At 29.6% G+C, this 17,294-nt stretch overlaps 1 protein-coding gene and 1 long non-coding RNA gene across 5 annotated transcripts in view; one reads left to right on the top strand and one right to left on the bottom strand.

Annotated features, from left to right (window-relative positions):
• LOC105432487 (trace amine-associated receptor 9) overlaps positions 1–13,493 on the top strand; it is a 62,332-nt gene extending 48,839 nt beyond the window's left edge. For all 4 annotated transcript variants that reach the window (XM_089070744.1, XM_089070743.1, XM_089070736.1 and 1 more), the window contains 4 exons: positions 4,014–4,268; positions 7,307–7,409; positions 8,778–8,906; positions 9,284–13,493. In XM_089070744.1, coding sequence (XP_088926870.1) covers positions 4,014–4,268; positions 7,307–7,409; positions 8,778–8,905 — 486 coding nt within the window. In that variant the 3' untranslated portion in view covers position 8,906; positions 9,284–13,493. The remainder of the gene's footprint in view (positions 1–4,013; positions 4,269–7,306; positions 7,410–8,777; positions 8,907–9,283) is intronic.
• Positions 1–17,294, bottom strand: part of LOC148937964 (uncharacterized) — a 29,078-nt gene that overhangs the window by 11,038 nt on the left and 746 nt on the right. The gene's annotated exons all lie outside the window — the stretch shown is intronic.

The following is a 17,294-nucleotide window of genomic DNA, read 5'->3' as shown; positions in this document are numbered from 1 at the left end:
GATCGAACATTCTATATAACTAAATGTATCTAAATAATAGGTTCCCTAATTAGATTATAATTGGAAAGTTCGCACATGTCGAAATAAACGTAATTAAAATCGTTTTATATGCAAGTATGATTTTCATTTGAAGTTCAAGTTTTATTAAATAATGATTGTTTCAAAAGCTTGATTTTTGCCAAATAATACGTTCAACGCTATATTTTTGTACTTTATGCACGTAAAACTCAGTTTAGATTTAATAAATCCAGAAATCAAAATCTTCGATAATATTCTGTCTATAATTTTATGTACTGTGTAATACAAAAAAAAGATAAGTTTAATACATTTGTTTATATTTTTATACCATAATTTGCATTTTGGAAATCAAATTTTCTAAAAATAATTTTATTTAAGAAGATTAGGTAATGCGCAAGTTTTAACATAGATAATCTCTTTAATGCATATCTACATATTATTCAGATTATTCTAATGTAACACCTTGCATAATTACGATGGAAACAATGTCTGCATTGTTGTAAATGTGCGCATTCTGCGAATGGCACATGGAGAGATATATAAATTTAACACATGCACATTATGTTGCGCCATCTTCTGTAATAATGTGATTATTCCTAGAATTACAAACAGCATCAAAAGCTTACTTACTTTATAATTCCTTTTGTGGGTATTACAAATCTTTAATTTTTTTACATACTACTGTTTACGCAACTGCAACATAGTGTATAAAAATCTTCAAATATGATAATATAAATTTAAAATTTGCAATTTGTCATGCAGAATATAAAAAAAAATTAATTTTTTTTATTCCAAAATATAAATTAACGTATTTTGTTCACAAATTATACTAATTGAAAAAGATGTAAAATCAAGCTTGCAATAGTTTCAATTTATTATAACTTTTTATACATTATTATATCTGTATTGATATCGAAATTTATGTCTATTTATGATTCTTTACTTATAAATTACAGTAAGCATTGATTTTCTCTCGGTTCGACAAATTATTCTCCTTGACTGTATGGAATTGAAAAGGTCTTAGAATTTTCTTCTAAAATTATTATGCATGACAGATAATTTCTGTTTCCGGGAATTCGTAAACTCAAAATACATAACGTTCAGAAATAGTTTGTCGATAAAATACAATTTTATGAAAAATTTGATAGAAATTTGATAGAATAAGAAGCATCTAACGTAAAATATGTTATGCGATATCAAGATCTCTGCAGTGCATGTTATTTCTGTAGCTATCCTATATATATATATATATATATATATATATATATATATCCATATTGAATAAACCAACCCGTTTAAGTATGTGATTTAAAGTAAAATCTTATATACACAAAAATATTTGTACATATATTTTTAAAAATCCGTACTTTATGTGAAACGTGAATGAAGTATAATAATACTTAACTTTAACGCGAGGTTTTTGAACTCTGCCAAGAATTATTTCACATAACTTATATTCCAGAATTCACGAGAAAAAGGAGAAAAATAAAAGAGATGACTCGGAAATATCTTTAAAACATGTATATACTGTAACGAGAAAGATAGAATTATATTAATAGAGTTGTATTCATTTGCACAGTTCGTACTGAATAGTCAATTTCGAGTTTTGATATCTGGAAGCAAGGATTCTTATTCCATCGAGGCGAAAATTTCGTTGCATTATAACAGAGAGACGGTAGTTACGTTCGGTGGAAGTTTAACGAGTTATGTATAAGCTCCAGCAAGAATAGTCTCGGTACGGCACATGTACCGAGATACGTGCTACGTTAAAGAGAGCATAGGGATTTCCTACTCGCCTGAAGTTAGAACGATAAATCGAACCGGAATGCTAATACTTCGACCGAATAGTTTGTCTCACGCTTTACCTTTCCGCTGCCAGCACCGCCATGATATGCTAATGGCTCGGGCGGCATTTCCGTCTAGATTCTTGTCTTCTTCCTCGCCTTTCTTCGCGAAATATATCCCGCGAGACTCTCCCCTCAATCTATTCAACTTAGACAAAAAGAAGGTGATGAATCGATAATGAATAAGATAAAGTTTCTCTTTCATTCACTCTTGGAGATTATGATTTTTATATTTTCTCTATGTATTCTCAAAGTAAAATTTGCACACTCAGCAGCAATATTTCATTTGATACGAAACCGTCTCAACGAGAGTATCCTTTTGATTCGCCGGCTCGTTTTACCGGACATTTAAAGGATCCTACATTTACCAACCATGGTAGGTCACACCTGTCCAGGCATTAACGTTGTAATCCCGAAGAGAGCTAACGTATAGAAGACGCCGTGTGGAAAAGAGACGCGGAAGAGAACGGAGCGAAAGAGAAGAGGCGGAAGATAGCGGGCGAAGGGAGTGGAAATGGACGGATTCAGCTAAACGAGCAGATTCGTAATCCCTTTACTGCCGCACGACGAGAAGCTTTGATGCTGACGAGCTTAGCGCTTAGCGACTTTTCGTAACCGTGTCAAGCCGGCCTAAAGGACGAGTCCAGACTGAGACGCGTCGGCAAGCCTTTTGCGAGTTAAGGAACCATCCGGATCTTTTTTGACGTTACGTCTGTCTTCAAGATTAGGCTTCTGAGACTGGGATGCGAGAAATTTATCGCCTGGTGAAGTGTCACACCTTCCATCCGCTAAAAACCACCTAATTCCCTCTCGTTGTTCTAGATGCAATTTTTTAATTGTAAATGTCGCCTGTCTATTATTTCAAAGATCCTAATTTTCTGCTCTTATTCCTCAAAAAGAATGTTTTCGCTTCGCGATGAATGGAAATATATTTTTTTACTTCGTATGAGGACAATGTTAGTTAACGTAATGTATTATTGAAGAAAATGTTATCTGTCTTGACTTGACATAAAATATAATCATTTACGGAATTATGAAAGTAATTGAGATACAAAAGTTCTTGAGACGGATCAGCAGGCTTTTAAGGAAATATCGATAATGTGCGACCGTGCGACTCTTCCGAACAATTGCATTAGTGAATATCAAAAGACAGAGTGTTATAGATTTGAGATGTCGATAGTGATCGTAAAAGACGCGCCGTACTTAAAACTTCTTTATAGGATGAAATTTGAACTTTAAGAAGATTATTTGCAAGATAGTAATGAGATATTAAAGATGTTGGGAAGTAAGATTTTAAAGTTAGATTTTCTGGGACGTCGTAAGTCCAGTATAAAAAGAAAAACAGTTCTGTTTAATTTTTTATTCAAATATCGCTCGCGGTATGATCACTGTAATTAAATATGAGCGTCAAAGTCTGAAACTCGGCGGTAATCAAGCTGACGTTAAGCTCAACTTCCTATTCAAAAATTCATCAGTCGAAGGAGTTATTAAAGAGTTTCATCTTCTGAGAAGAATACTTAATGAAGAATGAAATGTCGGTATAAAGAATGCCGTTAAAAATAAATTTTTTAATTCTACGCTATTTGATTCTGATATTCTTATAAATGTATCATTCATTAAGCCCATTTTAAATAATTTGTAATTTGTCGTATATTTCAATCTATATTTTATTCATATGTAAATTTCTAATTATTCAAAATCTTTATATTACGGCATGTAAAATTATACATAACATTCTACCCTGAATTTTAATACTCAATTATAAAAAAGAGTTTTAAAAAAGCTATTGTCATCATAAAATGCTAAATAAAAATGCTATTTATCTAAAATATTATACCGTTTCCCAATTCGTTTCCATAAGAATTATATTTTTTATTCAGACAAAACTGCAAACAAATTTGAAAGATATTCCTAAATTATCTTACTTCCACTTTTTATTAAATGTTTCTTGTGCATTATTATTTATAAAAACGTGTGTACGTAATTATACATATATGAATGTATGTATCCGCAACATTGAGCTCGGATTCGTGGATTTATTAAGCTCAACTGTATGGACTCACGGAGAAAGTAGATTCATCACAAGAAGTTATATTTGGACTGTCATGTAGAGTTGAAAATACTATAGAGAAGACATCTTACATATTTCAGCTTGTCGCCCACGAGAGACGACTGTCGACCTCAGCTTCGCGAACAATGGCTGCAATGAGTTTAGGTTTCATCGTCATGGTCACACCATGGACAATTCAGGAAGTCGTTGCAGCCTGCACCGGAAGCAAGCCGCCGCCGTTTCTCGACTTCCTGGCCACGTGGCTGGCTCTCTCCAATAGCTTCTGGAATCCTTTTCTCTATTGGCTGCTCAACAATCATTTCCGCCGAATTTCGAGAGAACTTCTTTATACTAAGGTAATTACAAATGCTTATAATTTAAATGCTTTATTGTTAATAAACTTTTGGCTTTGCAATATGTGATAAATGGAATGATAAATAGAAACAGAAACTTAAAAAGAAAATACGAATAAAATAATTAAAAAATAAATTATGAAATTTTATTTGTCTTTCGAATCGAGTCTGCTTTACAATAATAAAAATTTACTTTTTGATAAAAGTAATTATTAATTTTATGCTTTTATTTGATAAAATTATTTTGAAATAATCGAATATATTTAGCTTCTTTGTATTTGGCTAAAAAAATATCTAAGCGTTTAGCTTTTGTAAATTACACATCAGACTATTACGACCAACATTATTTTACACGTGTGAAACATTTTATATAAATCTCGTTACGTGAGAGTGGGAGTTCGGAAACGCATATTTTACACGTGTGAAACATTTTATATAAATCTCATTACGTGAGAGTGGGAGTTCGGAAACGCATATTTTCAAATCTTCATTAAAGTTCAACCCAATGCACCTAGCAGCTGAGAAATAATTTTTTCCAATTCATAAAAAAATTTGGGCTTTCTGTTTTATAAAAGAAATCACATGAGTTGTAAGAATAAAAATCTTTCTCATATTACGTACATCATATTAGGATTTATATAGATAATAGTTATATTATTAGTTATATAATAATATATAACTAATAAAAAACAAAAATATAACATTATAAAAATATAACATTTCTATATTCTCTATTATAATTCAAGTAAATTTAAATTCAGCAAAATATGATTAAAAAAATAAGATAGCGATATGCAAAATATGAAATACGTTGCGTGGAAAACAAAAAAATTTATACGATTAAAAAGGTTCGATAAGTAAGTTCGTAAGGTAAACGCAAGGCAAATGCTTTCTTCTATTTACTTGGTCCTTTCCTTCTGTTAGCTTTACCTTTTCGTTATATCACAGTTCCGCATTTTCCGTCTTGCAATTTCACGTTTCACTTTTATTCCGCGAAATCAATCGTGCGCCCGGCGTTACAACAGAATCAGTAAATTTCTCGAAAGGAATGGCGGTTCACGTTGCCGACGAACGAATGAAGACGAACGACTTAACGTGACCCTCCAAGAAAACACGACAGCACCTGCTGAGAAAACAAGATTTATCCGGTGCAAAATGCGTTACGCAGCGCGTCCGGTACGTTTCCGCGACAGATCCAGAGGTTCCTTCTTCTTCGCTGAATTCTCTTTTCGGATTCAGCAGGAACAAGGGGAAACGGCGAGCTACGTCGCGTAGCACGGTCGCGGCCACATAGATCTTGGCGCTTCGACTTTACAGGCCATGAATTCCGAAAAGCTCGTCGGCGTGCAGTAAATCTTTAATCGCCGTGCGAAGTGCACCGCGGCCTTCTCTCTACGCTCTTCGCCGGATGCGAAACTACATGCAAGTACAGTAAAATGTACTCACACAGCATGTTTGATATTTCTTTACAATTGGCCTGCGCGGACTATCGATTAGACGCATGACGAATGAGTTTACTCGTTTTACTCGAAGTAAAATCACTATGCTATTGTACCGTGTGTAACGTTCGTTTTCGTTTAAAAAAATGGAAATCGATCGGCGGATTATTGCGAACATTTCAAATACGCGAAATTGCGTATTTGAACACTTCAAAAGTTCAAGTTATTTTATTTTTTTATTTACATCACTGAGTGAGAGACTCGAATCAATCGAAATCGAATCAATATTAAAAGTGTTGGCATATACTAATTAGTTCTCGCGTGTTATTTTTTTCAGTTACAGCATCTCATTTGTAAAAATTATTTAATATTAAAAAGTTATAAATAATAATCTTGCCTCGAAATCGAGAAAAATCGATTATTTTCGGTAAAGTATCTATTAATAATAATAAAAATGAGAATGGTTATTGGACAACATACGTAAAAAAGATAAAGATATATGCAAAAAATTCAATAATATACTTTTATATATTATTTTTATTAAGTTTTATAATGCAAGCGATAATATTTAATATGTGTTGGGATTTTGATAAAGCGATAGATCGATCAGCTTATAAGAATCACTTTGCATAGATACGAGCATGTTCTTAACAGCGTAAATAGCTTGGGGAATCACATACCGGATATTGCGGTTGAATCTTAGTTTTTACTACCTTAGATATTGCCCATGAAATTTATATTAGACTCAAACAAGATTGTATTCCAAATCGAATTGTGAGTACCGAATTCTTGTATTCGTAATATTTTTAATACTCTAAATTTCTTATATTCTCTTCTGATTAAAAAAATGTTTTGTATGTAGACACATATAAATGTGCAAATTACCTCATATAATAAAACAAATTTTATACTGTATGAAATGTAACATTTTTCAATAATTACTACAAATTTTATTGTTTAAAAAAAGAAGAAAAAATAGTCTGCAGAAAAATTATTATATAAAAATAAAATTATTTTAGATAAGTTATTCATCATAATGCTAATTTAGAGTAAAATAACTTTAATAGATCGTTATTAGGGAGGTAGATAAATTCTTATAAACTATTAATATATTACTTAACTCGGAATACAATTCTATATATGTAGGAAAATGCAGTTCACCAAATGTGCATTTGCATATTCAGCAATATTCCTTGAGGACTGACGTTCCATTTCAAGCATTATATTTCGGAGCGTACCGCAAAGTTTACGAAAGCGCAACAATATATATCGCTGACAATTATAGAAGCTACTTTACGTTAATCTGATAAATAAAATGCATAAATGCATGCATGAATACATTGTGATAAAGTTCGATTGGAGGGGAGGGAAGCTTAAGATATAACTATACATACACCAGGAAGCTTAAGATATAACTATACATTATTCGTTCTTATAAAAGATATTCTGACTTTATCGTGTAGATAATCAATAAAGCTTATAAAATCTGCTTCTACTTGGAGTGATTGATTTATCGTTCGCAAGCCGACAGGTATTATTCCACCATCGATGCAACATCATGATTGATAATTCGGATAATTTTAATTCCCTTTTTATATGCAGATTCTGTGCAGGTCTAAACCGTTAGGAACGAAACAACACTGTTGCGCGACTAGCACCGGTGGCTTAGATGCAGTTTGCAGCATCGCGGGTGTCGACTTATCAGGTAAATATGTCAAAGGAATGTCATATCATATTAAAAATAAAATCAGTCGATCGAAAAAAATTTTCTGCGCTAAGTTTCGCGGCGACATTTCCATAACAATGGAAATCAATTATTGAAATTGTATATTTGCATTTAAAAAACTTCTTTAATCAAAATTTAAAAATATATTCATAGGTATTCACACGGTCTTTTTCCAACAAAAAATTTGAAATCTATTATATGTAAAATAATACATTCTCGACCTATGAATTTTTTCCCACACTCTTTACCTCTTATTTATTATGTTAATTACGACAGAATTCATCCGGTTGCCTTTACATCAATGATCTCGCACTGGCAGCGAGAGAATTAACATAATCAGTGTTTTGCGCTAATTAAACCGAGAAAATCAGCCTTTTGACGGCATCCATTATCAGCATTAACCGGATTCTCGCGCTCTATGTGACATCCATAAACGGAGATTTAATGTGATCACTAGTAATAATCAGCATCATCACATACGCGTAAATGCGAACTGCGTCGTAATCACATTTGAAATCACATATCGCATTGCACTTACGGCTGCTGCTATTGATTGTCCCATAATGGGTTACCGTTCATACCGCGAAACATTTAAGCAAAATATCAATTACTCTCCGGCATAATTAATCCTTATTAATAAATAAATTTTTTTGAGACAAATATATGTAGGTAAAGTTTTTATAATTTTATATCTTTATAAATTTTAATATCTTTATAATTTTAGATTAAAATAGATTGGCTAGAAAATGGAAATGTCCAAGTTCTTTTATCACCAAAGAATTAAAATTGCGCACTAAAATTTTATATCGAAAACGAATATAGGAATTTTTCGTAAGTTCGCTTAATTAGTTTAATTTTCATCACAATTTTGTATTTCATCAATATCAAAAAATATCACAAGATAGTATTTTTAATTTTCAGAGAAAAAAAGATAATAATAATACACAACGTAATAAAGTAAATTATTACCTCTCTTTTTAACAACTCTCTTTTTAATGAAGAGTTCATTTCTTTATTTATACAAAAATAAAAAATATAAAATAAATGCGATATCTGCACTCTTGATCAAATTGATATCCTTTTGGAATTATATCGTGCTTGCGTGGATATTGCACTAGAAAATATGTCGCGATATTTAATTATCGGCTCGATCGAAGCGTAACATGTGAAGTCAAAACAAATTAATTCGCGTACTTGCTTCGCACCTATTTAAAATGATATTTTGCGTGGAAGTAATTATATGTTGTATGTGCGATTACCGCATATCAATATACGATAATTTTATATTAATAGCAAAATATTATTGTAATCAGCGCTTTTATCTATGATTCCGATCTTTTATTTCAGGTTTGGAGCGTTGCTCAATGGAACGATGCTCAATGGCGCGTTGTTCCTCATTATCATTAGCAAATACGCCACCGCCACTCCCTTGGGAAACTGGACATATAGCACATGGTGACGTAGCATCCACGTGAGGTACACGCGTCGCATAAATATATGCTTCTACTCTATTATTTACTGCTATCTGCGTTGTTCTACGTTATGTAGGATATGTCATCTCTGCAATGTTAAAATTTAATTTCTTTTTATTTAACTTTCAAATAGTTTCCATTAACAACAATATATGTACATATCAAATGATGTGTATGCACATATAAGATATATGTATATACACATCAATGATGATATATATATATATATATATCAATGGTGCATTCTTTAGAAATGAGAAAATCATTTATTTTGAAATTAAATTGACTTTCATAATTATCGCAAAAACTCTTCATAAATATATTCAGCTCTTCCAACATTTACTTTATTGCTGGATAATAAATATCGATGGTAATTTCTAGCCAAAGATGCCGCCACGCAGACGGAAGATTTCGGATCTCCGGACGACGCCAGTTAGTACAGCGTGGCGGCAAGCCGGCATCCGATGCTCCGCAACTATCGAGCACAATATCCGTCGTCTATGCACCGACATCTGCGAGACTACGTCGTACCCTCGCTGGCACGAGGGAGAGTTTCGCGCGTCGTGGAGGAGAACAACCGCGGCGACGTCGTGATGGACGGAACAAACCGTCATCGTCGACACGATCGACGGAACTGCTTCGAATACATGCGCGTCAAGAGCCTGCCAGATCTCGTACGAGATATGGAATCATGACGAAACATTTATTACGAGCACGTCATTGAGCGGAGTGTCATCGGTTATTATCTCGATTCGTGTAAGAAAAATCTGATCTTATTAGGGTGCAATGGCGTAGGGGAAATCCGAATTCCATGCCTCGAGGCGAACATACACGAAAGCGTGTGTCGACACACCGCGATTAGCTCTCGTTGCGACGAGATCGATTACGGAAATTAATTACAGCACCAACCGGGGTACTAATCGCGCCTCTCTCGACGATATACATGGAGATGTTTAATCACGGCGAAGCACTCTGCGAGTGTTAACGTCATTCGCGCCTGCATCCATCCCGTTTTCCACAATTAATTATTCACGCGTGAGTGTTCGCGCTACAAGCTGTGCACTCAGACACAAAATTGCTTCTTTCTTAGGCACACAACTTTGTGTACTTTCCTCTATAATTTCTCAAAATACCTGTATGCACCTAAAAGCATAGATTCCAAATTCAAAGTTTCCTCCTAATCGCAAATTTAAAATCAAATCTTTCCCAAACACAAGAATATTGTATTTTAAACATTGTACAAAGTAATTTGACGAGGCTTCTTTTAGATTTGCTATACACTCACGGGTGATGATACAAAATTGCGTCGAATATAAATATGTACTTATAAATATGTACTCATAAAGAAGTAGAATACATTTAAATTGCAATTGTTTGCTCAAGTTCAAGAGCTCATTGGTAATAAAAACCAATGCATCTTATATCTATATCATAAACATTGTTGTTATATATAATTTATAAAAGAGTCCAATGAAAATGCACGCAGTGCAAATAAAATTACACTCTTTTAATATTGCAGAGTTTTATACTATAACAAACTACCTAGATTAAATTTACAATAGTGACATTGTTCCTGCATTTTCAAAAATAGACTTTATTCGATAATCTTTTAGTTTTTATCGATAACTTTTTTCTGCAATATTTTCTAAGATGTTCATTCAAACGAAATTTATCGTTAATAAGGCAAATTAATAACATTATTTCTATTTATTAATACAAGTAGAATAATGCCTTCTAAATTTCGTATAACTAATTTGAATCAATTATAGTGTATTAATTTTTCATTCTCCATTTTCCAACACTAATATGTGAATTTTTATTTGGAAGGAATTATTGTAAAAATTATAATTATATAAAAATGTGAAATTTTTAAATGCAGAAGTAATTAGAAAACTTACATAGAATTACATTAAATATTATCGAAGAATTTATCGAAATAATCAAGGAAGGATGGTACCTCTGCTTTAAATAAGAAATGCAGAATCAATGCCGTACATGATTTAGCGCGTTATGTGTTGGTAGAACATATTCTTCTTGTATGTAAGAAGAAATTATCTTTTACAGATATAGATCGTTTAACGAAGGAAAAGCGAGACGATTAAAAATAAAAATACTAACGAGATCAATGTTATTGTTTTATATGCATATGTTCTCATAAATCCGACTTCCCTAAGAATTAAAAGAATTTAATACATGTGAAATAATTATACTTTCAATTTGTACTTAGAAATATGATGCATTGTTCTGATATGAAAAGATTTATATAAAAATAACACTTTATACGATTTATACTATTATTAAAATTTATTATTTTAAAAGTATAAATTTATTTATTTATAATTTCTTACTTCCTTTTTAATTAAATCTTCTTAAATCTTTCTAAATCTCTCTTATTTTGTATTATTTAAATTATGTTTTTATGTCTCACGTTTTTATATTCATATTATTTTCATTTCTAAGTATACTTACTTAATAAAATATTAACATATTTAATAAATATAATCATGTTTAATTAGAATTTTTATTGTTTTATAAATTTATAATATTATGTAAATTATATTTGGCTGGCAATATATTTTTTTTACGATAATTTTGATTTATGCGTGAGATATATAGTTAGTGAGATAAAATTATATATGTTGCTAGACCAGGATAAATAGCATATAAGTTTTACAAAAATTTATATCAAAAGATATTTCTCGATGAATAGTTATATTCAAACAAAAATTAGTGCTATTGTTGAATACTTGCGTACTCATATATCCCCAGCGATTACTTGTATTTTTAAATGATAAAATCCCTCTATCTATTCGTTTAACACATAGTCAATGGACTATTATTTGTTTCTAAATTGCTAATAATTAAACACGTATGCTTCAGACAAAATGAGATCCTTGAAAAATTTGTTTTAAAAAATTTGAGTTTTATATACATGAAGCTAATAATAATATATATGCTACTTTTTGAATGTGACAAGAATAGTTATGCTATCCGTAAATATAAATAACAAATATGAAAAAGAAATCGCGGTATATATTATCAAAAGCTAAAAAAACTTGAATTTATTTCAAGTATTTCTGCAGTGAGCTATTGATGATATTTTTAAGAAATATAAATATATATATATATATATCCTCGCTCACATTTTTATAGCTCTTATATTCATTTAGCATTAAATTTGCAAGAGATTAATACGAAAGAAATACAAATTGTGCCGAACTAAATAAGTGACATTATAATGAAACATTGTATTAGTTGTACATATGGAGTGTCTTATGTGAAGTCTTATAAACTATATTCCCCTGAGATTAAAGCTAGAGATAAAACCTTTTTTCGTATCTTAGGACATGTTGATATTTTTTATTAGTGTAACGTTTTTAATGTGTCGAAAGAAACAGATTCCCAGAGAATTATATGTATTCCCGAAATGAATTGTACCATAAAGACCACACAAATCAATTTTAACGTCGAGAATGATTATTGAAATCTCTCATTGCGAATGGAACACAAATGCAAACTTAGCAATAGCGCAATGTAAATAATAGGAGACATCATCTCGCTATTATGTAAACCAGTGTGAACTTGATCGGAAAGGACAGTAAAAATGAATCACTGCCTGCAAATGATTCACCATTGGCACGAGATAGCTCGTTGTCCGCGATCGATGCCACGATTTACTTTATTAAGTATCGAATCGAATGCGAATCATTTTTTGTATTCGACATATACAACAATTCGATGACGTAGATAGAATTTTAGATAAGATTATTAGACAAACACAAAACGGCGACTAGTTAGATTATTGAGTAAACGTGAGACGTTTTAATAATTCACCGAATTAGTAATACCACCGAACGAATGCCTTAAGCAGAGAAACCTTTTATAAATCGGCAGTATGGACTCTGAAAGAGAAAAGAAAATATTGTATATACTCAAGGAATTGTTTGAATAATCTATTTGATTCTATTTTTTGTGAAGTAAATAAGAACCGATCGCCATAATTCATTTAAAAACAACAATTGTGCGTTTTAATTGTATTTAATTGTATTTAATTATCATTAAGTTAATCATTAATCATTAATCATTGTTGGCATTGTAAATTGTAACATAATAAAGTCTCAATTATTTCTAGATATGTGATAAATTCAAAGAGCTATTCAAAAACAATTAAATCGATGTAGATAATGAAGTAAGCGACATATGTAAGATTGCGAATATAATAATTATCGTCTCTTATTATTTTGCTTCTCAAATGAAATGAATAAATCGCGCCAAATACTTGCCATGGAAAATGATCGTCGCCTCGAAATACTTGTTTTGAATATAATTAATATTGAAGAAAAGAATCGCATTACAAAAAGTAATATGACAATGGATCATGCTGTTACTTGGATATTTAAGCGCCGATGAAAGAATCATACTTGCGACCTTGCGGATAGAACAGTATGAAAAGCAAAAAAAGACCCGAAGCCGTATGTCAACTGATGTTATCAAAAATATTAAACTTTTTATACAATAAATTTAGTTGAAACATTTCGTTGTTTGTATTCCTAGTTAAATCAATAAATAGATTGTTATTAAGAGCTTTTAACATTTGTTTTATAATTTTTGGTCATTTCATTTTTATAATAAAACACGCGCTTCGCGTACGCCATATAATATTCAAAATCTTCTATCTTATTGACTACTTACTTTTGATTTGACTTTTTTTATTGTGTGATTCATAGATTTGTTAAGTATTATTTAAACGTTTCTATTATAATCTTTATCAATAAAAATTATAATAAAAAAAATTATAATTATAAAAGTATCGTTTTCAAATAAAATTTTGTTTGACAAAAGCAGAACAATTTATAGAGAGTTTTTATTATTCTGCTGATTTGAATTGGAAATTCGTTTCCACAATTCATCGATCAAAAGTATGCTTATTTATGACACATCTATTTATGTTCGCATAATTCTTTTGTTATAGAATAAAATATTGATAAATATTAACATTATTATCAATACACACACACACACACACACACACACACACACACACACACACACACACACACACACACACACAGTGTATTTAATCTCATATAATCAATCTCTGATACATTTTATCATGTATGTATAAGAAATACTACGGTCATACGGAGTTTCTTTGTCAGAACTTTCGCATGTTTATACCGCCGATGCGATGTAATGTATTCAGCGACAAACTTTTTATTACCAAATGTAATTATTTATTCATGAAAATTAATAATATTAAATAAAATTATAATTTTATTATAAATATATTATAATTATCAAAGATAATAAACGGACATAACATAATGTTATTGTAATATCATTTCTAATACCAAATAAAATCTAATATCAAATAAAATATATTTTATATATATATATATATATATATATATAGAGAGAGAGAGAGAGAGAGAGAGAAAGAGAGAGAGAGAGAGAGAGAGAGAGAAAGAGAGAGAGAGAGAAAGTGTATTTACAGAAAAAAAATCTCCTAAAATTGGTATTAGAAATGATATTACAATAATGTTATGTTATGTCCGATTTATTATCTTTGATAATTATAATATATTTATAATAAAATTATTTTCATGAATAAATAATTACATTTGGTAATAAAATAAATATAATAAAATATTAAATATGAAAATAATCAAATAAAACATATTTTATATAAATTTCATATTATAATAAAATAAAAATTATTAATAATGCAAAGTTCAACAAGTAACAAAAGATTATATAATATAAAACAATAATAAAATTCATATTATTTGATACAGTAACAAAAATTATTTGTAATCTTTATTAATCATAATTACCTCATAAAAACTGGTGAATTTATAGAGATCCTTCATCCCCGCTGATTTTGAATCTTCTTTTCTTTGCTATGTTTTAATATTCATTTTTTAATATTTATTATTTATATACAATTAAATTTAGTGCCAAATAATACAAAAATAATTGTTTTATATAATTATTATTCTACATAATAATTATAAAATAATATAATATATATTATACACACATATATATATTTTTTTAACTCTTAAGTCATAAATTAAAACAATTTCCTTGCCCACCCGAATTTTTGTTCCCTCTGCAAAAAAATTTTCAAAGAGTCTTACTACTCACGAATTCTTATAATATTCCTACCTATCCGCGAATTCCCATAGTATTCCTACCTACCCGCAAATTCTCATAGTATTCCTATCCCGTAAGTCCTATCCCGTAAGTCCTGATTTTATTTCTATCTATTTGCAAATTCTGAAAATATTTCTACCTACTCGGTTTCTTATTCTGTGCTTATGCAGTGAAACATCTAATCCGCAATCATCCGATGGAAAATTTGAAAAATTTAAGTTTGAAGATATATAAATAAAACAAGAGGGGGGATAGACGATATTATATAATTTCTGTTCATTATGTGCGACCACATATATATAACACATCATTATCAACTTATATAAACCTTTAGTCAATATTATTATTGACCTAGCTGCTGTTCTTCAGGCCAGGTTGGACCTATCTTTCGTCGTTCCTGGCCACGTTGCTCCATGTCAGTTCTGACCATATAGTCAGAAATTCTGGCCAAATATAGCCAGAAATAAAAAGGAGGTATAGATATGACTCTTTTTATTATCGGCTACTAATTATGTCGGTAAACGATATGTTTAATTTTTATACGCACGTCTCGATCCCGAGGGCCATTCAAATATCAATAAAATACGAAAATTTGCGATAAAGTCTATTTTATTGTTAATTTAAAATATCGTATTTTCTTACAACACGTGTGATTAATTTTCAACTCGAAATTTTGTAGAAACTGTTTCATATCTCAATACCGATGCTAATTTTTGACTTAATTAAAAAAAAAGTTATATATCAAGAATCTAATAGAATTTAAAGTTACATAATAAAACAAATCAAATGATAAGAATAATAAAAATAAAAACATGTAAATGACGATTGTAGAATTCGTAATGAATAATATTTTCTAACCGAAAAAAATCTAAGGCATATAATTACGTTAGTATTATTCGCGTCCGAAACTGAAACCGAAACCGTCATTTGAATTTCATTACAAATAGGGATGAGAGCAATGTAACATATTCAAAATAAATATGATATGAAATGAGATCCAAATGGCATAATAAATTTCCTCACAATCAATACATTAATATTGACTAATATATAATTTTACAAATTATTGTATTGGTATAAACTCTAAATATATATGTACTAGATATTATACATGTTTGAGTTTAATTTATCAAACATAGAAATTAAATAAATTTAATAAACAATGTAAATAAGAAAAACTATAATACATTTTATTATATTGTTATAAGCCAGGTTATTAATTTAAAGTTTTTAAGACTTTGATATAAAACGGATATATATTTTACTTTAAATTGATAATTTATGATTATCAATTTCTGTTAAACAACAAAATATTAACTGGATCTCACATCATGTTATTTTGTTTTAATTTATAAATATAAAACCAATTATGAGAAATATAAATATAGATGAATAGATTATACATAATTGGGGCTAAATCGGTTAGTTTTCTTATATAATTAATTATTATTGAAACATTCATTTGCTTATATATTTATATTAATAGTGCATATTACGTTAAATACATATATTACATGTGTGTGTGTGTGTGTGTGTGTGTGTGTGTGTGTGTGTGTGTGTGTGTGTTGTTATTATTATGAACCGATTTAGATATTTAATCTTGGTAAAATATAGGAAAAGGAAAAATAGGTAAATAAAAAAACACATCATGTATTTTTATTAAATATAAAAATAAATATTTCTCAATAATCTTTTTTACTTGTTTTTATTCAAATCTTTAATTTGTCTTTACTTCTAAATATTTATTTAAAAAATATAAAGTATATAATATAATCAATTTAAATAACTTAATAAACTTTATATATTAGTATATTGCAAAAAACATTTAATAAATCGAGCTTTGTTATTTATACGACTTTTTGTGCAATATATGTATTTCATTATTAAAAATTTTTGAATTATAATTGTGAGAAATTTCCATAAATTTTAAAACAATTAAAATAGATATGTCGCAAATAAAATATAAAAAAATATATAAAATAATGATACATCGACACAATCAATTTAATTTGATCCATATGTGTTTATGTAAATGCATTATTATAAAATACATCAAATGAATAGTCAATATGCAATATACAATATACAATAAATGAAGTTTTATTCCAAGATTAAATATACACCCCAAACTGTTTAAAGCTATTCATTTTAGGGCAACAAATCTGTAAAGATATATCCAACTGCCAACAATACTTTTATAAATACAGATATATAAAAATAATTTAAGACAAGTTTC

This window comes from Pogonomyrmex barbatus, unplaced genomic scaffold (assembly GCF_055798465.1).
Source record: "Pogonomyrmex barbatus isolate J1 unplaced genomic scaffold, ASM5579846v1 scaffold1, whole genome shotgun sequence".
Classification (NCBI taxonomy): domain Eukaryota; kingdom Metazoa; phylum Arthropoda; class Insecta; order Hymenoptera; family Formicidae; genus Pogonomyrmex; species Pogonomyrmex barbatus.
Note: the sequence above shows the minus strand (reverse complement) of the source record. Positions and strands in the feature narration are given on the sequence as shown.